Source organism: Oryx dammah, unplaced genomic scaffold (assembly GCF_014754425.2).
Source record: "Oryx dammah isolate SB20612 unplaced genomic scaffold, SCBI_Odam_1.1 HiC_scaffold_25, whole genome shotgun sequence".
NCBI lineage: Eukaryota > Metazoa > Chordata > Mammalia > Artiodactyla > Bovidae > Oryx > Oryx dammah.
In genome coordinates, this window is record NW_024070209.1 from 4,965,355 (window position 1) to 4,989,505 (window position 24,151).

Consider the following 24,151-nt stretch of genomic DNA (forward strand, 5'->3'; position numbering starts at 1 on the left):
TTCCTCAGGTTCTCTCCTGACTCCCTCTCACATGGATTTACCAGTACCTCTTCCCTTGCCTGGCCTTGAAATGGTGGACTTTAGGCTCCATTGCTTCTCAGCCGGTAGTCCCTCTCCAGGCAAATGGACCCACTTCTGCAGTTTTACAACCAATGCGGTAATCCATCCAAAATGTTGCCCTGCCTTTCAGACCTCTGTTCTGAGCTTATGCACATTCTCCACGTCTACCTGAGTATCACAAGGCACCTCAAACTCAGGATATCTGAAAACGATCGTGTGATGGACTCCCTCCTCTTACCCAGCACTTAAACGGGGCAGGACCCTATGGTCCTTGCCCTTAACCACCCCACGCACCCTCCATGTCCTCTGCTTGCCTTTTGCTATGGAAAACTTTAGTCAGAGAATAAGCTTAATCAGAGAAATGAGAAGTGCAGAGACAGAGCAAAGGAGACCAACTAATAATAATGTAGTCATTAAGCACAGTCAAGGACCTTTAGCTCCTTTTCAACGGCTATGGATAATATTCTGAGCCATAGCCTGTGAGCTGTCTTATAGATACTGAAACCCCAGGTAGAAGAAGGTAACTACAGGATGACCAGACTGTACCCATGACGTTACATTAGCTGACACAATTCTGAGAACTGGCCTCAGAGAAATGGGAACAAATCAATTGTAGAAGTGAAGTTGCTGCTGCTGCTGCTAAGTTGCTTCAGTCGTGTCCAACTCTGTGCGACCCCATAGACAGCAGCCCACCAGACTTCCCCGTCCCTGGGATTCTCCAGGCAAGAACACTGGAGTGGGTTGCCATTTCCTTCTCCGATGCATGAAAGTGAAAAGTGAAAGTGAAGTCGCTCAGTCGTGTCTGACTCTAGCAACCCCACAGACTGCAGCCCACCAGAGTCCTCCGTCCATGGGATTTTCCAGGCAAAAGTACTGGAGTGGGGTGCCACTGCCTTTTCCAGAAGTGAAGATTAACTGTACCTAAAACAACCAAGATGACACTGGTCAGACCACCAATGACCAATTTAAAGATGACTGTCAGAGCTGACTGTGCTGTGTTTCTGCATGTACCCCCCCGACTTCTGTCCATAAAATCTCTTGCCTTTGTACAGATGGCAGCCTTGCTCCGCCAGTTGCCAACATCTAAAATAAAGGAAACTTTCCTCTCCACCAGCCTGGCCTGTTTATTGGCTTTCAGTAACCACTCTTTCGGTAACAGCATCAGCCTCTCCCTCCATCTTCACAGGTCTCTACGCAGCATCCCTCACCCGGGACCTGCAACAGCCTCCTCCACCTCCCGTCCCTCCTCCCCACGACAGCCCCAGTCTGCTCACATCCCTCCCAGCTCCGACCCTTCACTGGCTCCCTGCTGCTTAGCGGTTCCTGAGCGTGGCTGAGAAGGTACCAAATGACTGGCCTCTCTTGCCAGGCTTCTCCCATCTGCCCTCCGGCTGCACGGGCCTCCTCTTTCCTTCCCAGATCTCTGACAAGCCGAGCTCTTTGCCCCTTCTGATGGGAAGCCCCACCATTTTCTTTAGGTTGCTTTTCTATTCATCCTCCAGCTCTCAGTTCACAGGTTGCTTCCTCAGAGACACTATTCTTGATCACAAATTATGTAATAAATGCTAGAGAAAATGTTCAGGAAACCCGAGTATTTATCACAAATAGCAGGACAGGTTTATTTATGAGATTTTAAAAACAATGTAGTATCTATCTCTCCCAGCACACTGTTGGTCCAAAAGGGCCAGGGTCACATCTGTCTAAAACTTAGCACTGATGCCCGGTACCTACCATATGGAAAGGGCATGCTGCTGCTACTGTTAAGTTGCTTCAGTCGTGTCCGACTCTGTGCGACCCCATAGACGGCAGCCCACCAGGGTCCCCCGTCCCTGGGATTCTCCAGGCAAGAGTACTGGAGTGGGTTGCCATTGCCTTCTCCGAAAGGGCATGCTAACGCTTGTTCAATGACTATCTCAATTTTAATTATTTTAAGGCATTTTTCATGACCGTCCTCTTCCTCCACAACAAGAGAAGCCACTGCTTTTCAGAATGAGATGCCTGCAAATAATTACCTCTGGTGATCTTGATGACATCAGGTTTGCCTGAGTTGATCTCAAAGGGAGAGAACCTGGTAAGGAAAACTGGGCTCCACAAAGACGGTCCACAGTAACCCAGCATTAAAAAGGCTCTTTCTTTAGGGGGAAGCATACAGCACGTGGAATCTTAGTTCCCTGACCAGGGACGGGACCCATACCCCCTGCTCTGGAAGCTTGGAGTCTTAACCACTGGACCACCAGGGAAGTCCCAGCCATGCAAGGGAATCCGCTTGTGAGCCGTCACACTGATGCTCACCATTCTCCTTTAGAGTATTCTTTCACTCACTCATTTATTCGTTCATCCCACAAGATCATGAATTCTAAAGTCTAGACCCTGGGGCCACCGTGTGGGAAGGACACTAATATAAGACGGACACACAACCAACCCAGCAGGCTGTACCTGAGAAGGAGCCCTGTGCATGCGTCTGCAGAGGAGGAGATGCTTAGAAGAGGCCAAAAGATCTGGGGATTCCTGCAGCCAGGAAAACACTCCAGGCAAAACCGGGAATACCCACATGCTCCTCTAGGAGCTCCCGAAGTACCAAGGGCTGCTACTGACCCCTTAGGCTGCCAGGTGGGGGACAGGAGAATGCTCCCATGATAGCGCCAGCACCACCAGCACCTCCCAGGCTACACGCTCTCCTCGCTGGCTGTTCCTCGCGGCCTTCCAGTGAAGGCAGCATCCCCCACCCTTGACCCTGCGCATGTGCATAAATCAATTATCTCCTGGGTCCAGGCTTTCCCTCTTGTTCCACACCTGATCTGAGGTGGGCGGGGGAGGCACCCGTGGTATGATGGGTTAGGGGTCAGTATTGTAGGGAGGCAGGAGTGAGGCGAGGCTGGGAACTCCAAACCAGCTCTCTTAAGAAAAAAACAAATGATGGTTTAAACACTTGACTGCAGCATCCAGTTTTAAGTGATTTTCGCATTATCTTACACATATCCTTCTGGTACGAGAACTACTCAAGCTCTTTATGAACACCAAGCCTTGCCTGGAGTGCAGAACAGAAAGGTCAAATGACAGAGCTCTTCCATATCCTCAGAAAAGACAAGAAAAGATCAGAAGGGGCAGGACTTTTAACACAGTGAAACCAAAAAGAGGACCGGTATGTTGTGGTCTTCTCATTTTTCAGACAGACGCCAAAACCAATTGAAGGAGGATGGCTTAAACACTGAATACTGGGACCCAAAACATGAAAGTATGTTGAAAGAGAAAAATAGGACAAGTACATTAGCATTTTACATTATTTGCATTTAGCCTGAAACAAGGCCCAGGAAAGAGAATTTAGATATAAAGTACAATATGTATTTTATTCAGCATATACTTAAATGCCAGGAATGAAGCTGCCACACATTTCTGACAACTGTTCTCTCTATAAACCTCTGCCACAAAACCAAAAATCATTACAAATTCAACAAACCAAACTTCAATTAATTATTTTCATCAATTCTACAGTGAAGAAATTTGTGAAATAATGCTTTCCAGGAAGAATAAAAATATTCTACTTCTGAAAATGATTTGACAGTCAATGTAAAATTTTAAACCAAATAATTGTATTATTGTCGCTCACAAGCAATTCAACAAAAAGTATGTAAGGTGTCCAAACATTAAAAATATGTTAAAATAAAGTTATTTTTTCTTTATAGGGAATTGCTACACCATCTGGTCTGATTTATCCTGGTGTTTTGCCCAGTGTAATATCAGCTTTCTGAGAGCCATAAATTATTAGGTTATTCCAATGAAAAAATATGAGTGAAGAAAAAATATAGGTTGAAGAGGACATCCTGATTATACGTCTGAACACTCAGGAGAACACTAACATGGCAGAAGAGCCCAGCCTAAGTGAATCTGTGTGTGAAACTAGTTCACAGGTGTGCATGTGAGATGATGATGATGAAAAGGACAGGCTTACAGAGAGGACCAGGCAAAATAATAACGTGCGTAACAAAATAGAAATAAATCTTCAGCATCGAGCATTACCTCTTTGTCAGAGTGCTTCTGATTCTAATTAAGTCTGGGAAAAAAATAACCAGGCAACCCCTGCCTGACTGGGAAGCATGGACTATTAAAAGATGCTTTTAAATAGTAGGGAGATGAATGGGGGCACCCGAACATGAACACGGCCATATTTTTCATCTCAACTCTGCTCCTCTATCTTCCAGCTGATCCCCTTCATACAGCGTCACCTCAGCCTGTGCAAAGAGGCCAGATGGAGGTGTAGCTCCTAGGTTTCTAAAGGAAGCATGGTTTTGTAAAGTCTTATTTAGGCAACTTGGGTGACCACCCTCTGAAAGGGTAAAGATCAAACAATACACGAACAACGGGCTCACTCTGACACTCTAGCCGCACACCTCCTTCTGTTTAAAACCTACATCAACCAACGGGTAAACTTTTTAAAAAGAATATCCTTACCCGAATGATTTCTTCAACACAGCTGTTGGTTTCTCCAGATCGACTCTCCTGCAAGCAAAGGGTAAAAGGTAAAAAACATTAAGCCTGATAGAACAGTCTTATCGTTACAATGAAAAGATGGCACGTAAGCCTCCAAACTGAATAGAGTTTGGACAGGGTGCCATGCCTCACAGGGGACTTATGAGCTCTTTTCCTTAATGGGACAGCACTCATCATGGCTGAGACCATCCCCTTCCCCAACTGCTGCACCACAGACAGGGTGGCCAGAGCATCTCACACACACCCCAGAGTTGCAGCATTGGACCCTCCAGCCATGTCAACTCTCAGCAGGGCAGGCTCCTTAGGAGCAGAGCACACAACTGGCAGGTGTGAGCTCCATGCACCTGGGGCTCCATCAATGTGTGGAAGGAAAGTGGCCTCTATTGCAAAGGTGCATCTAGTCCACCCACTGGATACACGCATGGGCCCTGCCAAATGCCAAGCACAACTCTGGTAGTTGTATCACCCCTGGAGCCTAGATTTACAGGGCAATGGGCTGAAACCTGAAAGACGAAAAGGAGACACAGCCTCCGAGGGCAGGCTGGGTCACATCACCCACACTGCCCTGTGCTGAAGGCGCAGTACAGGCTCCAAGGAATGGGGACGTCAGGCCACAGCCGACTCTGGGGACCATTGTAAGTTTCAGAGATGCTGTGTGGTTGCTGCTGGTGACATACTCCCAGAGCACAGGAGGTGGTTTTGTGGGGCGTGAAAGCAGCGTTATGCTGTGTGGTTACTGCTGGTGACATCCTCCCAGGGCACAGGAGGTGGTTTTGTGGGATGTGAAAGCAGTGTTTGCAGTAGAAGTACCAGCTGTGATCTCAGTGAGACACTTCTCTGGCCTTTGATTCAATGACACTGACCAGCACTTGGCGTGACCTCCCAGAATGAGGCTTTCTTCACGATGTCTTCCCCAAGCCCACCCTGTTCTCTCTTTCCTCCTCATGGTCCTCTCTCCCCGATGAACGCTGACTTGCATATTGCTGGTTTTCCTCGTTTGTTCCAAGCCATCCTTCAGAGGGCAGGTCAACCGTGACTTCCTCAGAGTAGCATCCCTGGCCCTGGAATATTCAGCCACACAGTGTGTACTTCTTCTCCAGGGCACACACCAGGATGGTAGTTCACACAGCCCTTACTGCTTCAGTGCGCTCACCGTGATGGTAATTCATGGACGGACTCTGGAAAGACCTCTCCTCCCTCCAGGACACATACCCCACCCACCTGGGGGCTCTGTGTCCTTCAGCAAGTGCTTCACACAGCCTTAAGCATGTGCAGTGAACAGGTGTCTGTCAGGAAGGCGTGAATGATTCTACTTCCTGCCATTCCCAGGAATGGGAACGCTTACCACAACCCACTCGAGGACTTTCCAATAATACAAAGGCTCTACCAAAAAGTGCACCTTCAAATCCCAGACCTCCCTGTGTGCCCCCCACTTTCTTTTCCTGGTGGTGGAGTACTTTATCAGAAATATTCCACACTTCACACTAGGTAAGGAACATGGGTGAATGAAAGTATGTGAGGCTTGAAAACGTGCTATACATGATTGAGATTTTTCCTACCCAGATACAGAAGATTTGTCCAAGGCTCCCAACGGAGGCACAGGAGGTTTACATGACTTGCCCTCAGGCCACAGAACAGCAGGGCTTGGACCAGGAAACAGGACTCCTAATCCTCAATTGTGTACATTTTCTCTTCCAGAAGTTTTCCCCAATCCCAAAGGCTGTGCTGGAAGTATATCCATTCCCAAACCTGAGCTCACTTGTTGTCAAAGATATTTCATCAGCATGGTTTCTAGGAGTTTTCTATAGCTTGCACACTTTTTTTTTTTTTAATTGTGGTAACGTAAAATACACATAAAATAAATGACTTTAACCATTTTAAGTATATATGGCCTTTAACCATTTTAAGTATATAAGGCCTTTACTGGCCTTAAATGCATTCATAATGTCATGTCTAATTCTAGAACATTTCTGTCACCCTGAATGGAGGCCCCAAGCCCCTTAAGCAGGAGCTCTTCATTCCCCGATCTCCCCAGCCCCTGGTAACCATTAATCTTTTTACTTTCTCTCACTATGGATTTTTCCATTCTAGATATTTCATATAAATGAATTCTACGTTATGTGACCTTTTGTGTCTGGCTGGTGTGTTTCACTTAGAATAACGTTTTCAAGGTTCATGTTGTAGCTTATGATAGTACTTCATTCCTTTTTGTGGCTAAATAATATTCCATTGTATTTGAATATTATCACATTTAATTTATCTATTCATCAGCTGAGGGACATTTTGGTTTTTCCACTTTGACTATTGTGATAGCACTTCTATAAACATCTATGTACAAGTTTTTGGCTGAATGCCTGTTTTCACTTCTTTTGGGTTTCAGACATAGGAAGTAGAATTGGTGGGTCATATGGCCATTCTGTGCTTAGCTTTCTGAGGAGCTGCCACAGTGTTTTCCATAATGGCTATAACACTTTGCAATTCCTACCAGCAATGTATGGAGGTCCTAATTTTTCCACATCTTCACCAAACACTTGTCATTTTCTGCTTTTGTTTTGTTTTGGATAATAGCCATTCTATTGGGTTGAAATGGTAACTTATTGATGTTTTAATATGTATTTTCCTAAGGATTAAAGATGTTGAGCGTGTTTTCCTGTGGACATTGGCCATTTGTGTATCTTTGGGGAAATGGCTTTTTCCCAGTTTTTCATTGGGTTGTTTGATTTTTTATTGTTTGGTTGTAGAGTTCTTGATATATTTTGGATAAGGACCCTTATCAGATATAAGATTTACATATATTTCCACCCATTCTGTGGGTTGTATTTTCACTCTCTTCATAATATTCATGGATGCACAAAATTTTTAATTTTGATGAAGTTCAATTTACCTATTTTTTTCTTTCTTTATTGCTTCCCTATTGAGGTTATTTCTAAGAATCTATAGCCAAAATCCAAGGTTATGAAGATTTACCCATGTGTTCTTCCAAGAGTTTTACAGTTTTAGTTTTTATATTTAGGACTTTAATCCAATAGTTTGAGAACTTGTAGGTGAGGTTTATTTCCTTACAAATTATTTGCTAAGTTTTAGTTAAAATAGGAACACTGTTTTAGTTAAGATAGGAACACTATCTTTGTATAAATGGTTCCTTTCTAATTTCATCATTAAAAGATCAATAACAAAATGTGTAAAGCACAACTATTGTTGGTAACAGTGCATTACCATAATCTACACGTCTGTCCCTGTAAAAAGCAGTGTTAAGTATCAAGGTAAGATTAGAAGACCCAATGCTTTCACTAACATCTCATTCCTCTTTCCTATATTCATCCCTTCTGTTTTCCCAAAAGTTCTATTTTGGCAAAACACATTGACTACACCCCACAACTTCCATTTCCAGCGCCTTATCCCAGGACTGCTTGGGAAATGTCACCATCCTGATACTTCAGCCAAATTAGATCCGAGAGTTCTTTTTGAAACTGGCTCAAACGCTCTGTTCTTTCCAGGGCAGCCAGAGGCAACCATTACAAAGGCCTCAATGGTTCTTTGAACAATGATCTCTTTTGGAGTTCAAGTGAGAATGAATGGATGAGTTGGAAAACGTATCTTCAGACCCATCAACCATTCCCCTTATCCCACTTCCAAATTCCAACCCTAAATTCTCAATGTATTTGTTATTTTCCACCTTCAAAACAAACAGCCAAAGAAAACATGACTTCACACTCTCCTGGTGGACTCACCCAGGCACACAACTTATTTCAAAAACTCTTTATATGTTTGGTTCCTTAAAGTTAAGCTTACCGTGAATACCACATTTCAGTTTCATTTGAAGTGATTTATGTCAATGAGAAGGCAATGGCACCCCATTCCAGTACTCTTGCCTGGAAAATCCCATGGACAGAGGAGCCTGGTGGGCTGCAGTCTATGGGGTCGCTAAGAGTCAGACATGACTGAGCGATTCACTTTCACTTTTCACTTTCATGCATTGGAGAAGGCAATGGCAAGCCACTCCAGTGTTCTTGCCTGGAGAATCCCAGGGATGGGGGAGCCTGGTGGGCTGCCATCTGTGGGGTTGCACAGAGTCGGACACGACTGAAGTGACTTAGCAGCAGGTTCCTCTTAGTATCTCACCTCATGATCCAATAAATTTTTACTACCCTTCTCTGAAAATAGAACACTCGGAGAGGGAAACAGTGTAGAAGCCTTGTTAAACCCTTCTCTTGTCAATGTAGATGAAGGACAATGTAGATGTAGGATTATTACATTCGGTCATCTCAGTGGGAAATCCAGCTGTGAGCTCTTAGGGTCTGGCCAGACATCAGGTCCTTCCTTCCTGGGAGGGCCCCTCACCCAGCTGAGACGGTGCCAGAAATGAGGCCAGGACAAAGGCCTTCCAACAACAGTCTCAGGGAGTCCTACCTTTAAATTACAGGGCTGGAGGGGCTTTGGCGAGGAACACTTTGGGCTTTTTCTGGAGCATCTCTGACTCCAGGGGTTCCCAAAGGAAGGCACCACATCGGGTTTGAATTTCTCAGATCCTATGTGGACTGGAGTGGATCCATGAGGCACAATAATGTAGACAGTTTGAAATGGAAGGAACTTTAGTGCTCATTTTACCCAACTGGATGACTTCACAGATGAAGAAACTGTGACCCACAGAAGTAGAAAGTCTTGTCCAAAATCATTTTTGGCAGCAAGGGACAGTCAAGGTAGAACCTACACACATCTGTTCAACACCAGTTTAGTGAATTTTACTACCTCATGCAATCTCTCCAAGCTCAACCTTTAGAACTGGCTCAACCTGAGGTCTCTGTCACGCTTACTGTATAAAAATGAAAGAATCTGGACAGTATTCAGGTAAATTTCCTCCTTTCTTCCCACACTGCAAATTATCCAGTACTTAGTCACTCTGGATCTTACTCATTAACCTCAAATATCACATGGATAAACCAAAAGTGGAAGAGACAGGAGAGGAAGTGGAGAAAAAGAGTTAATACCACCATTTATTTCTTCTGTGACATTAACACATCAGAGACGAGGATTTGTGCCCTCCGAAACTGGAGGAGAGAATTCTACTTCGCCTTTTCCAAATCTACAAAGGTTGGGGTGGAATGTAGGGTTGGAATGGGGTAGGCATGGGGGTTAGGGAGACTGGGGGGCCTTTTACCTGCTTTCTTTCTTTCTCAAAGTCTTTCTCAAATATGGTTTCAGCTGCAGTTGTACACTTTGATTATATTTGCATTTTTAAAACTTTCAGTGTTTATGAACAAGATTAAGACGTGCATGTAATTATATCTCCAAATTTTTGTTTATATTTTTCACAATAAAGTCATTGCTTTCCTTGGAAAGGTACCCACGGAGAAGGAGGGCTGCACAATGAAAATTTGAATTACTCTGCATTTTGTGAGGGTTTGGAGCTGGGGTGCTTCACACTGGGTCGCTGAGCTGTTGCTCCCTATTTACACTGACTCTGATGAACCCACGCCATTTTCCTATCATGACATTTTGAAATCTGTCATAACAGCCTCACCTCATTGAACCTCCAATTAAACTTCAATTAAAAGCGAGCAACCCCAGCTGATTTTTCTTCTTGACAGTCTTGTCGATCACGTTGCTTTTTCACAAAACTGCTTTCCTCAAATCTTTACCGCTTGAAAATACACACCACACACTGTCAGCACAATGTGAGAACGGAGGTGTGGGTAAGGAGAGCTTCAGCAATATCCAGGAGCATCCTATTTCTGAGAGCCTAAGCCCCTAATTACCATGCCAGGCACACAGCCCTGGAAGAAGCAAGCCGTGCTTAAGGAGAAAAGGCTCGAGCCAATCAGTGGGAAATGGCATTTCACTACGGAGGAGATGAAGCTGTAGGCATCCTATTTTCAAAAATAGTTTAACTCTTCATCAGACACATCGAAGGAGGAACTTTCATTCTAAAATAACACTGTTTTAAAGTCACAGTACCTCTGTCTGCAAGCACTCGAAAGGTCCTCAAACATTCAGGAACTGTTTGTCACATGCAGAGTCTTAAAAACTTCTACAAAAGTATTCTTTAACGTCTTACTATTTTTTTTCAGAGCAGCATTTTGCATATATTTTATTTTGTTAATTTTTTTTTAATTGTGGTAAAAGTCACATAATATAAAACCTACTATTTTAACCATGTTTATCTGTACAGTTCAGTGGCACTGAATATATTCACAGTTACGCAACTCTCACCACCATATACCTCCTGAATTTTTCACCTTCCTAAACTGTAACTCTGTCTCCATTACACACCAACTCCCCTTGGCATCTAACAATGTACCTTCTGACTATGAATTTGACTATTGTAGACACCTTGTAGAAGACTAATCAAACTTGATTCAGAGGGAAACTATGAGATACAAAGAAAGGAGGTGTCCCGTCAAGGCCACCAAAGCAGTGACTGAGGATCTGAGCTCGGATTCAGGGGTGTTCAGGTTCACACATCCATGTGAAGCCCCATCCTCTGACTGAATCCCTGGCCAGTCTCATCCGAGGGCAGAGCCACCTGAGGCCAGGAGTCAAGCAGCCAGTGCTCTCCTCAGTAGGATTCACATCACACCTAGCGCCTCCCCTTTCAGGCTACCCTCTGCTCCCAGTCACCCCCGGGGCAGGCTGGCCTCCTCCCTCCTGCCTGTCCCTCCTGGTTTCCCGGATGTGCTCAGCGGACCTGTTCACCTCTTTTGCTGCTGCTCACATCCCCCTCTTCCCCTCAGAACCACCGTCACCGCCATCACTGAGACATTGACACATCGAGGGGAAAAAGAAAACACAGAACAATAGACAGAGAAAGCTGTATCTCAGGAATACAAACAAAATGGCAGCAGATGGTAGCAGTATTACTTTCAACTAAAGGACAGTTCATAAGAAAAACACTGAATTGGAGAGCACAGCACAGAATGAGGAAAAAATAGAGCATCAAAAGAAGGCGTGTCAAGAAAAAGAAGAAAGAGCATCAAAATCAGGCGTGCCAAGAAAAGGAAAATAGAGTTCTCATGGTTGGATGTCTCTAATCCACTTCTGTTTTTCCTGATAGACAAAGGATACCAAAAAGAAGACCCCAACTATATAAGGGGGATAGAGAATTTGAGAATAAAATTAAATAAGGCTAAACTGAGAGATATAATGAACCTAGACAGTTAGGAGGAAACCCAGTGTTTCAAGTGTACGTGAGACGGCTAGTGAAGTGGTCACACGGTGAGCTACAAAAGAGCATCAGAAAATTCCAAAAAGCAGTTGTTTTATAGTCCAGACTCTATAGTCACAAGTTATCAAAACAATTAAGCTATGAATTAAAACAGTAGACATAAAAATCTCCTAGAATTCTTGGAATAAAACAAACACCACACAACTATAAATAAATCTTTGCATTTACAGGAAAATGAAATTATAATACAGCAAAGCAAAATAATGGGATATTATTAGAGCTAAATTCATACACTAAAAGCTTTCATTCTTTTTTTAAAATAAAATGTATGTACTAAGCAATCAATTAAAAATTTAAAATCAAGGAGACATACAAAAGGAAAGTAAGAAATAGAGAAAACCAATGAAGTATTTATAAAACAAAAGTCATAATTTATAAAGCAAAAATATAATTTCTTAAAACAAAAACACATTACTCAAAACAATAATAGAAAGTCACTTAAAAATCTGTTCAATAAAAAAAGTCCAAATAAACATAATGTGTTATAAGAAAGAGATAAAATATATGGAAGGGCTTGTAATCATAAGAAAGCATTGATGTTAACATTAACATAGAAAATAATACTAATAAAGTTTGATGAAGTTGGTAACTTTCTGGGAAAAAAGCTGATATAAGAAATAAAGAAAAATGAGATTAGGCCTATAAATCTGAGAATGCAGATTAAATTAAAAATTATCTTCAAATAAGGCTTTAAGCCAAATAGTTTTAAAGTGAAGGGCTTTAAACTTTCAAGGAAGAACTAATTTCCACATGTTTATTCTTCCAAAGTAGAAGGTAATGGAAAGCTATGTGATTTATTTTATTAAATTAGTATAAAAGCCTCACATAAGAAAATAAATCAATCCTCCTCAGAAAATCTGTGTAAAATCCTTAAGGGATTATTTGTAAATATGATTCAATAAAATATTTTAAGAATTAGTGGAAACTTAGTGGGCTCTGCCCCAGGAATGCAAAAATAGTACAATCCTAGGGCCCCTTTAAAGTAAAGTATCACTAGGGAAAACACATAAAACTGTGATCATCTCAGGGTTTTTTTCTGACCTCAGAAGATTTTTTGATCATATATCTAGAAAAGTCCAAAAGAGTCCACTGTTACTGTTATTTTAAAGGGAGGTTTAAAAGTGGTTGGCTATTAGCAGTCAAAGCTCAATAGCTCTTCTGTGCAGCAGCAATAAACACTTAAAAAATATGAAAAAAATCCCACCCACACTATCAAGAAAAATAAATGAGGAATAACCTTAACAAGACATGTTGAAGATCTGTAAGAAAAATCTTCAGAATTCTACTGAAAGATAAAGTGCCTGAAAGAGACCGCTCCTAGTTTCTCCAACTCTATCATACAATACAAGGCTAAATAAATGTATTAATTAGGATGAACTACAAAGTGTATTATCTAAAAAAAAAAAAAGGAGGTGAACGTCATGTAACAGAAAACCAAACATTTTTAAAGGGTACAGTTGAGTGGCCTTTTATATATTCACAGTGTGTGAGGCATAGTCATCCCCATTTAGTTTCAAACGTTTCCATCATCCCAAAGTGAAACAGTACACCCATTAAGCAGTTTCTTCCCACTCCCCTTCATGCTAACTTTTCACTATGATTTTAGTATAGTCATAAATACCATACTGAACTGAAAAGAACAAAATGAGAAAAATGTTGATGACTGTCATTTACTTGTATCAGTAGATTTCACAGTGGATACGGCATCTCTCATTTATGTGTTTGTGACCAGTTTCTGGCAGAGTTCTTGGCACAACAGAGTAAGCACGTGAAGACACTTGTTGAATGAATAATAAATGGCCAATGTACAAAAAGAATGAAAAGACTATTAAAAAATTAAAGTCTTACACTTTAGTGTAATTGGTCATCTATATTGCAAAGTCTTCACTTTAATGAAAAAAAAAAAAAAAAAAACACAACAGAATTACCTTAAGGACAAACTCTTAAAATATCAACATTTATATACTTTATTAAAATTAAGCATATACCCATTGATAGAGAAATCATTAACAAGTCATTTGGCTTCCCTAATCTCCACATTTGTATCTGTAAGTCAGGGAACAAGTATTAGCCTTCTGTTAACAGGCAATGTTGTTAAAGAGTTAATCATCGATTTTTGCAGTCAGATTCCTAGCCATAGGACAAGATCTTTCAATCATGTTGCTATTTTTATAATGAGAATTAGTGATCTCAATGAGAGCTTGTAGTTAAAAATGCATTTGGTTTTCAGGAAGTTAAGTGGTCTGTCGGTGCACTGACCTTGTCAAATGTCTACTGATGGCACAAAGAGATTAAAACCAGAGACGGTGGTTTTACATCCTGATCACTAATTGATATTGAGTGCTTTTGCAGGGGGTCATGTCTCAGTACAGAGCACTGTGCTGTACACCGGGGCCACTCTCCACACTGTCCCATCATAAGTGGGCACAGGATTCACAGACAGGAGTAACGCCCATGCAAGTCTGCCTGTAGCCTGAAACTGACAAGACCACTTCAAGACTGCTCTTTGCTCTGTGTTTTCTCATCTACAACTGTGTGGTCATTACTTTTAGTGAGAGGAAGACCACACAGGCTCCGGTAAGAGTGACAAGGCTGAAGGTATTTAACCGTCCCACGTCAGGCATTCTTCAGTGAGACTTCTAAATGTACCATTTCCTTTTTAATCCTGAATCTCATCCAGCATTCCATCTATATATTGTTGACTGCTGAATAACATGGGTTTGAACCATCTACTGGCCTATTTTTTCCAACAAATATAATAACTGTGTTTTCATTTTACATATCTTTAAGTGAACTAAAGGTAGGGGAAAGTGTGTGTTTGGAGAGAGACCACAAGATGTGGAATTCAAAGAACCCAGAGCCGAGTCCTGATTCTATCCACACTGTTTCCTGTCCTTGGGTGATTCATTCATCACTTCATTTGTTTCAGAGGCAGAGATAGCAGTAAGTGAATTCTGGATTGTTCAAGGGTCAATTGTAATCTAATAACACATGTTATTTGTAGGTAGCAGAAGGCTTACTAATAGGGCAGTCCTATAATCGATCCTTTTTCTCCCCTTAAATAATGGAATGAAATGTACAAGAAAAAACATTTGATTACTGCGTATAGTGAGAACATGGTTTTCGTTTCTAATCATGAAATTCTGAACACAGAAACCTATAAGATGGAGAGAGTAATCCAGAGGGCCTGAAGAAATTACCGATTAAGGAGACTTAGGGCTGCTCTGATTTGTGTCCCGTGGTAAGATGGATAATCAATTCTCTTTTAGCCCTGAACTGAAATGACTATTGGAAATGGTAAAAGTGGGGCTAAGTATTTGGCAAAATTCTATGTGACACAGTCTATTAATTTTACCCAAGCATTTTGCTAAGAGAAATAGAGATTCACAAATAACTCTTAACTCATTACAGACCAGGGGATTTTTGCAGAAACGTTAAAACCCGTGGCTGGCAATTTGTATTTTGGCCAGTCAAAAATTAATTGTTACTTCACTAATGGTTTGCCAGTTATCACATTCAATAGTTACACCTGCTGCTGCTGCTGCTAAGTCACTTCAGTCGTGTCCGACTCTGTGCAACCCGGTAGACAGCAGCCCACCAGGCTTCCCCGTCCCTGGGATTCTTCAGGCAAGAACACTGGAGTGGGTTGCCATTGCCTTCTCCAATGCATGAAAGTGAAAAGTGAAAGTGAAGTCGCTCAGTCGTGTCCGACTCTTCGGGACCCCATGGACTGCAGCCTACCAGGCTCCTCCGTCCATGGGATTTTCCAGGCAAGAGTACTGGAGTGGGATGCCATTGCCTTCTCTGAGTTATACCTGACACACCTGTAAAGTCTCCAACACTGTGAGTTGCATTTTGACTTTCCATATCAGAATCAACCACTAAGGTTTTTTGTCTTTTTGGTGGTCTAATACTTATGTCACCTGAATCAGAACTATATTCTGAAGAACGATCATCTTCTGAGACACTAGTACATATGTTGCTTGGACAGCCAGACAAAATATCTGCATAAATTCACTGAAAAATTCTTCTTCACTCAACATGTTGCAATGCGTCATCTTTGAAAATTTTACGGTAATAAACTTGCATTTATAATACACACAATGTTGGAACAAAAATCTAATGGAGCAAAATGTAAATGATAACGACAATCATAAGTCGTGTAATGAACCTTTCATCCATTTTAAGCTTTAACAATTTTGCAAGGTGTTGTTAATTGTATCACTCTTTAAGAATGGATTGATACGTCTCTGGTCAATAATGTGTAATATATTAAAGTCCCGCATGAGTCTTTCTCTTCATTATCATTTCACTTTTCCAAAAAGGTTTCATGTCATCTGGCCCTCAGAACAGGGTTCATCCTGTGTGTACACTTAATATAAACTCTTTCTATGTATGCCCTTGGAGGAGATATACTATAGATATGTGCTGAATTAAGATATCCAGTTGAAAAAAAAAAAAAAAGATATCCAGTTGAAATCAGCTGGGATAGGGGAGAAGATTTACCTGCCAGGTGGAAGCAGGTAACCTTGGAGAACATGAGTAAGAGATCAGTATGCATTTTGATTGGCTGGTGAGACTTTTTTAATACTAGGAAGTTTTCTATTCTTAAATTCTATTCTGTAAATCTATCTACAATGTCATGCTGCTGCTTTTTAGGCACTAAGTCATGTCTGACTCTTTGTGACCCCATGGACGGTAGCCTGCCAGGCTCCTCTGTCCATGGGATTCTCCAGGCAAGAATACTGGAGTGGGTTGCCATTCCCTTCTCCAGGGTATCTTCCCAACCCAGGGATCGAACCCATGTCTCCTGCTTGGCAGGCAGATTCTTTACCACTGAGCCACCTGGGAGGCACCCTACAATGCTATACTTTTTTTTTTCTTCTTCTTTTTTTCATTTATGCAATATTTAACAGCATTTTCATTCTTTCTATTAAGCCACCCTTTTAAAAAAATTATTATATTTTAATTTTATTATTTATTTATTTGGCTTGTGCTGGGTCTGAGTTGTGCCATGTGGGATCTAGTTCCCTGGCCAGGGATGGAACCCTGCATTGGGAGCGTGGAGTCTTAGCCACTGGACCACCAGGAAAGTCCCAGCATTTTCATTCTTGAGTCTGCTGATGTAGTTTTACTGTTCATCTTGGAACATATTTGCAGGCTATCACAACCTAACAGTCACAGTAGCTTTTATCTTTTCCCTTCCACTGCCATAAAATGCTCAGTTACTTCAAAACCTGTGTGTGTCACAGGGTAAGGCAGAGTGAGTCCACTGGCCTGTGGAACCAGCGGTGCCTGGGGCTGAACCTGGATATGAGTCCAAACGTTTTCCCTTTCCTCTAACAGGGCAGGTCTCAGAAGGCCCCTGGCAGTGCCTGATGACCACTGGACTTCCATGTGAAATATGACCAGACAAAGCCATCTTCTGGTGACCGTCGCTGGGCTACTCAGGAAGACAAGAGGCACATCAGCTCCTGTGCCCCTACAATGCGGGGAGCAGAGCTGGGCCGTTCGCCATCCCTAGTCCAAGGCCTCTGCAGGGCCCAGTGAGAGGACAAACTCTCCATCTTTATTCCCTCACCGGGTCACAAAACCCCCTGGAGTTATAAGCTGAAAGGAGAAAAACAGGGCTTCCCTGGCAGCTTAGTGGTAAAGAATCTACCTGCCAACTCAGGAGACACGGGTTTGATTCCTGATCTGGGCAGATCCCACATGCCACGGAGCTATTAAGCCCGTGAGCCACAGCTACTGAGCCCGTGCTCTAGAGCCTGTGCTCTGCAACAAGAGAAACCACTGCAGCGAGAAGCCAGGGCACTGCCACCAGAGAGGAGCCCCCGCCTGCCACAGCAAGAGCAAAGCCCGCTCAGCAGCCAGCAACGAAGACCCAGCACAGCCACAAATGAGCAAATAGGGTGATGAGAAAAAACAAAAGGAGAAAAAAGATGTACAAAGCAAACAGTTTGATAATCAGTAAATGCCCCATTTCAACGATACTGTGATTATTATGGCAAGAATGCAGACAGCCCCTCTTCACTGCTGCCTGGCACCGTATGCTAGGTCTCCCAAGTACAAGAAAGAATTGGAGAGAAAACCATTTGCTGAGGTCCGCTGTTGGTGGCACAGACTTTGACTTTTTTGGCTTCTCTTGTTAGGATGTTACCATATTTGATCAGAAGGCAGATTTCTGCATCTAGAATCTTTCCAAAGAAGAAAATTTTAACTGTGTTTATTGAAAAAATAAAATAAAATAAAAAGGGCTGAAATCTAAAGAAAACACACCCATGATTATATTGGAACAATTTAATGATAAAGAACATTTTGTGATAAATGCCAAGAGCGGTCAAATGAAGTCAAAAAGTATAAATGAAAATTAGTCAAGGCTGTTTTCTACCTAACACGATGGCTTAAAGGTTCACAGAAAAAAAAAAAATCACTAAGTGATCTATTAACCCTCCTCTCTAACATAATACCAATGAATAACGACGTTTGAATATTGACTTGATTTCTAATACTGGGAAAGTAAATGATTTTTGAGTCTTTTAAAATTAATTCTTATTGGAGTTGAGTTGCTTTACAATGTTGTGTCAGTTTCTGCTGTAGAGCAAAATGAAACAGTCATCCATACACATATATCCCCTCCCTTTTAGGACCAAAATGAGGCCACATGTATGAGGCATTTGGAGAGTGCCTTCCACCAGAGAGCCAATCAGTAAACAGGCCCACTGATTTTATCTTAGAGTTAGAGAATATTTGAGTACTTAGAAAAGAAAGCAATGAACGCTAGGGACCAGCATGAGGACCACAAAGACCAGATGATGTTCTCGCTCCAATTTCCTCTGGTCTTTTCTTTTTTGAGGGTGTGCTGCACAGCAGCATTTGCAATCTTAGTTCCCCAACCAGGGACCGAACCCACACCCCCTGCAGTGGAAAGGCAGAGTCTTAACCACTGGACCACCAGGGAAGTCCTTCCTCTGGTCTTAAACATGATGTATCTAGATTTCTTTAAAGTATCTGTCAAGGACTTACAAGATCTCCCAGTAGGTGAGCTGGAAATGTACGAATTGGTTGTTAACATGGTCAGGTGAACTAGTACACAAGGAGTAAGTATTGTTCAAAAATTACTTATTGAGTTTACTATGTGGCCAGTGTGTTCTAGATGCCAGGGACTCGGTAACTGAATATAACAGGCAAAAATTCCTGCCCTTGTCGTGTCTGGATTCTAATGAAAGGAATAGTAAAAAGATCTCGCACACAGAAACTAAAGATCCCGTGTGCCACAGCTAAGACCTGGCATAGCCAAATAAATGTACAAAATAAATATTTTAAAAAACTAAGCTGAAAATGGTAAACAGATAAATCACATGGTATCCTAGAAGGTAAAATGTTAAGGGAAAAAGTGTGCAGAGCAAGGGGCCTGGGGACGTGGGCTAGGACATTACACGCGGCTCATCTCACGGGCCACTGTCTCTGCAACCAACAGAGAATCTAAGGCCTGCGCTGGGCCAGCTCGCTCCCCACCGCCTCCCCTGTCCCTACACCGGCAGCATTTTCCCCTTCCACTGTGAGAACCTTGTCACTCCTAGCAATACTTGTGTTCAGGGTTTCCCTTTGTTGCTGAGCTGAAAGCTCCAGGGGTCTAGAAAAGAATGCCAAGACTGAAGGTCTGAGCCTTTGAGGAAGAGTTGAAGGGAATGGTCAGGCGTGGAATGGGCCGCAGCAGACACATATTTCAAGGCCATTGCTATGGAAAAGGGCTGAAAGGAATTCTGGGCCACTCCAGACAGTGGAGGTTGACCAATGGGGTCGAGTACAGGAGTCAACCTAGGGTCCTGAAAGTTCTTTAACAAAGAAATATGCAAACAGAATGATTAATTACACGTTCAACCAGAAATTCAGTGGCTCTCTGAGTGGAAGTTAGTCCCTAAGAGTCGGACATGACTGAGCGACTAACACGCACGCACACACACACGCACACACACACACACACACGAGTGGAAATTAGTTATTAAGTCACACCTCTAAGGGTGAGATTCTTGCTAACTTTAAGACTGTAATTTTGGTCACTACCAACCAATTTTCAATCAATAAAACACTGCATGTTTTCTTCCACTTTAAAAATTTTTTATTGAACTATAGTTGAGTTATTATGTTGTGTTCACTTCTGCTATAGAGCAAAGTGATTCATATGTATATATATACATACACATATATAATTATCTTTAATATTCTTTTCCATTATGGTTTATCACAGGATATTAATATAGTTCTCTGTGCTATACAGTAGGATTATGCTGTTTTTTTTCCTTTTATTATGCACAGTAAATTTCTTTTTGTTTTTTTAATTAATATATTTTAATTGGAGGTTAATTACTTTACAATACTGTGGTGGTTTTTGCCATATATTGACATGAATCAGCCACAGGTGTACAGTTTAGTTACAGTACTATAAGTCTGTATGAGTTATTTGTGAAGAAAACCCATAAAGAGAAGAAAAAGAATATTTTAAAAGCACTAATCTGTAAGTATGAAATAAGAAATATTACAGAACCCAATAAATTAAGTGGATTAATTGGGTAAAGATTTGAGAGATTTTAATGAACAATTAATCAATAAAAGTGTTCAACGTGAAAATCTGTTACAACCCTGTTGACATTATTTAACTTCAAGCACTTGAGTTCCGTGAGCTTATAATTAGCAAGCTATAAAAGATGCCATCCATAGGAACAGAATGAAAAAAACTGTTTATAATGATAATTAGTATTCGTTTTCACAGAGAGGCAGGTCACATGACTACAGGCTGCAGCAAACAGAGGGATAAACTCATTACTGAGGAAAATGCTACACTTAGGCAGGAACCCTACACAACGCAAAGCCTTGCCTTAGAAAATACATTATAAATAAAGCTTCCTGCTAAGACAGGTGACATTTTCCAAAGTGAGGGAGGAAGTTCAGCGAATCCATACATTAATACCTTCACTGGATGTAATGAACTCTACCATGTTGGTAAAGACTCAACTGTAGAAGCTGACTTTCATCTTCTCTTTTTGGTTCCTCAAATCTCACCTGCATAAATGTTCCACAGAATATATTCTGGGTATTGTGAAAGCCAAGGGAAAATTTTTTTAAAAGATTTTTTTGATGTGGACATTTAAAGTCTTTATTGAATTTGTTACAATATTGCCTCTGTTTTATGTTTGGGTTTTTTGGCCATGAGACGTGGGATCTTATATCCCCGTCCAGGGACTGAATCCAAACCACCTGCATTGGAAGGCGAAATCTGAACCACAGGATAACCCCCTTAATTTTTATTTTATATTAGAATATAGTTGATTTACTTTTGATGCTGTGTTACAGCAAAGTGATCCAGTTATACATATACATATACATATATCCATTCTTTTTCAAAATTTTTTCCCATTTAGGTTTTTTCCTGCACTTGGGCTGTGGAGCTGACCTCGGACAGAACTTAATCTCCTCCTCTGAGCACCGTTGGGGGCTTCCAGGGGCAAAATCTAGGCTCAGAAGCAGGAAGCACAAACGCACAGTACAAAGACGCTCACATTTGTCATTCTGGCTTTAGAAAAATCAAAATGTTCATTCAGCAGAGATGAAGCTCCAGTTCCTTTTCACAGGAACCCTAACATCTATAGAGACCTACTCGGTGAAGCCCAAAACACTTTCCAGACACACGGTGAAGTAATCAAAGTGCCTCCTCACCTCGCACTGTACCTCTGAGCTGATAAAATCTATTAATCTCCTGACAAAGAACCTGGCAACACTTGGCAATAATTAGAGGCCACGGTCCTCTTCTAGACACAGCACAGCGTCACCGGCAATATTAAGTGTTTCCTCTATTTGTTCTACATGGACAGCTCAGTTTGTATGAGTCTTAGAAAGATTCCTAGCCTGAAGTCAGGGAGACATTCAGTGCAGGTCACGGGCTGGGCAAATCCAGATGCACATGGACAGTAAGCCAGTCGTCAGACAGTGCAGCCCATGGCATGAGCCCCCTGGGCCACACAGGTCCCTCAACAGACCTTATTTAAAAAGAGAAAAATCAGGACTTCTCTGGAGGTCCAGAGGTTAAGAATATGCCTGCCAAAGCAGGGAACACAGGCTCGACCCCTGGTCTGGGAAGATTCCGGATGCTGCAGGGCAGCTGGCCACAGCCCTTTCTGCAACTACCGGAGCCTGCATGCTCTAGAGCCCGTGCTCCAAAGAGAAGCCACTGCAATGAGAAGCCTGCAAACAGCTAGAGAGCAGACCCCACTCGCTGAAATTAGGGAAAGCCCATGCACAGCAAGGAAGACCCAGCACAACCAATAAGAAAGTCAACTAATTAATAATTTTTTTTTAAAAGAGAAAAATCTAAGCACCTTAATAGAGACACGGGGGTGGGGGGTGGCAGTGTACTTTTCATCATCACATGCCTTTGAAAGGAAAGGCCTTGGGGCAGCTCTTTCTGGTGTCCTGTGTCTTTTCAATCTGAGAAGCAGGAAGATGCCTTGATGCCGGCACTGATCCCACTGTGCCCCCCAAAGTAAACAAACTCTCTGAGGGCTCCCCTCGTGGTCCAGGGGTTAAGAACCTGTGCTCTCAGTGCAGGGGCCCAGGTCCCATCCAGGTGGGGGGACTAGGTCCCACATGCTGCAACTAAGACCTGGAGCAGCCAAATAACATTTTCTGAAAAGTCTCCTGAGGGACTCTTAATATACATACATTTTTATTTTTAAAAAATCATATATTATTTTTTTAAAACATAAAAAACAAGGAAGATGATGAAGACATCACTTTTGGACAAACCCTTTTGCAAACAGACTTGAGTAAATTAAAAGCTAAAAAGACAAGAAAAGCAATTATGTTCAGAGACAGTATCTAGAAGGTCCCTTATCAATGACTTTACTCATACATTTGGTCACAGGTGATCAATGGGGACCAAGGAAACAGACAGGGTCCTGAGTCTCATGGAGCTTATTCCATCCTCTGGCAAAACGAGGCAATAAACCAACAGGACAATTTCGGATAGCGATGAGAATAGTCGACAGAGTGACACGAAAGGGTGATGTCTAACCATTAAGATTCCTCTCAGCATGGATACTACTGCAATTTCACTCATATCATAAAGGTATAATGAGGACTTTTAGTCCTTTGGGTGAAAGGGGCAGTTTGAGATGAGAGTGTATACTAATAACAGTAGGTATAAAATCCCAAAATACAATCACATAAAACTGAAAAGAAACAGCAATACACGGTCCCAATTTCTACCACATCCCCAGCACTCTAGGAAAGAACCTATTTACAGTTTCATTGCAGCCACACTGAAAAGGTAGAAAGAGAATCACAGGTTTGGGATAAGAAATTCTGCAAATAACACGGCAGGATTACAGAATGCAAATGTACATGCCACCACGCCATCTGTTCAATGTGATGGCAACACTGGGAAAAGGCCCTGGAAGAAATGATGTTTGAAATCATTAAAAAAATAACATTTCAAGTTTAAAATACTCAGGAATCTTAAAACCAGCGTCAACACATTCAGCAACCATATGGTTCTACAGCAGGTTACAAAAAAAAATCACCCTGCTTGCATTATCTACTTCAACCCAATGGTTTCTAAAACAGGTTCCTTTTTTTTCTGTTGAATTCCTTGGTGTCTACAGCTTCTTGAATTATACCTAGAATCATAATATCCATTTCACTCTTCTGACGGAGTAGATAATATAGCGAGGAAGATTAAAGTCAACTGCTCTAGAAAAAGGAACATGGAGGTGACTACATATAACTTAATGAACACATCTTGTTTTAAGTCTGTTAGTCTCTCCATATTGATCTCACAGTCTCAGAAATAATATAGCCAACTTCACTGAGTGTCTTAAGTGGCCAGGCACTGTGCTTTATATTCATCATCTATTCCAATCATCACAGTTTTACAAAGTGGATACCACTATTATCACATTTTGTAAAAGAGGAACTTCCTCAGTGTCACAAGACTACCATGTGGCAGGACCACAGTCCAAACCCTACTTCTCAGGCCAAGAACACATTCTCAACTACTATTCCATGCCATACATCAGTATTCAGATATTTCTGTGGACCAAACTGAGTTGACTTTTCATGCTTAAGAAATGAGCAATGTATGTTTAAGTGTATAGTTGCTCAGTGATGTCCGACTCTTTGTGACCCCATTGACTGTAGCCCACCAAGTTTCTCTGTCCATGGAATTCTCCAGGCAAGAATACTGAAGTGGGTAGCCATTCCCTTCTCCAAGCGATCTTCCTGACCCAGGGACCAAACCTGGGTCTCCTGCATTGCAGTTAGATTCTTTACTGTCTGAGCCATCAGGGAAACCCAACGTATGTTTAGGGTCAAGCTAGACAAGCT

At 41.9% G+C, this 24,151-nt stretch overlaps 1 protein-coding gene across 2 annotated transcripts in view; it reads right to left on the minus strand.

The window, feature by feature from the left end:
- The window catches only part of AFF3 (AF4/FMR2 family member 3), a 577,629-nt gene that overhangs the window by 303,490 nt on the left and 249,988 nt on the right, over positions 1 to 24,151 (minus strand). For both annotated transcript variants that reach the window (XM_040267685.1, XM_040267684.1), the window contains one exon: positions 4,510 to 4,557. In XM_040267685.1, the coding sequence (XP_040123619.1) occupies positions 4,510 to 4,557 (48 nt within the window). The remainder of the gene's footprint in view (positions 1 to 4,509; positions 4,558 to 24,151) is intronic.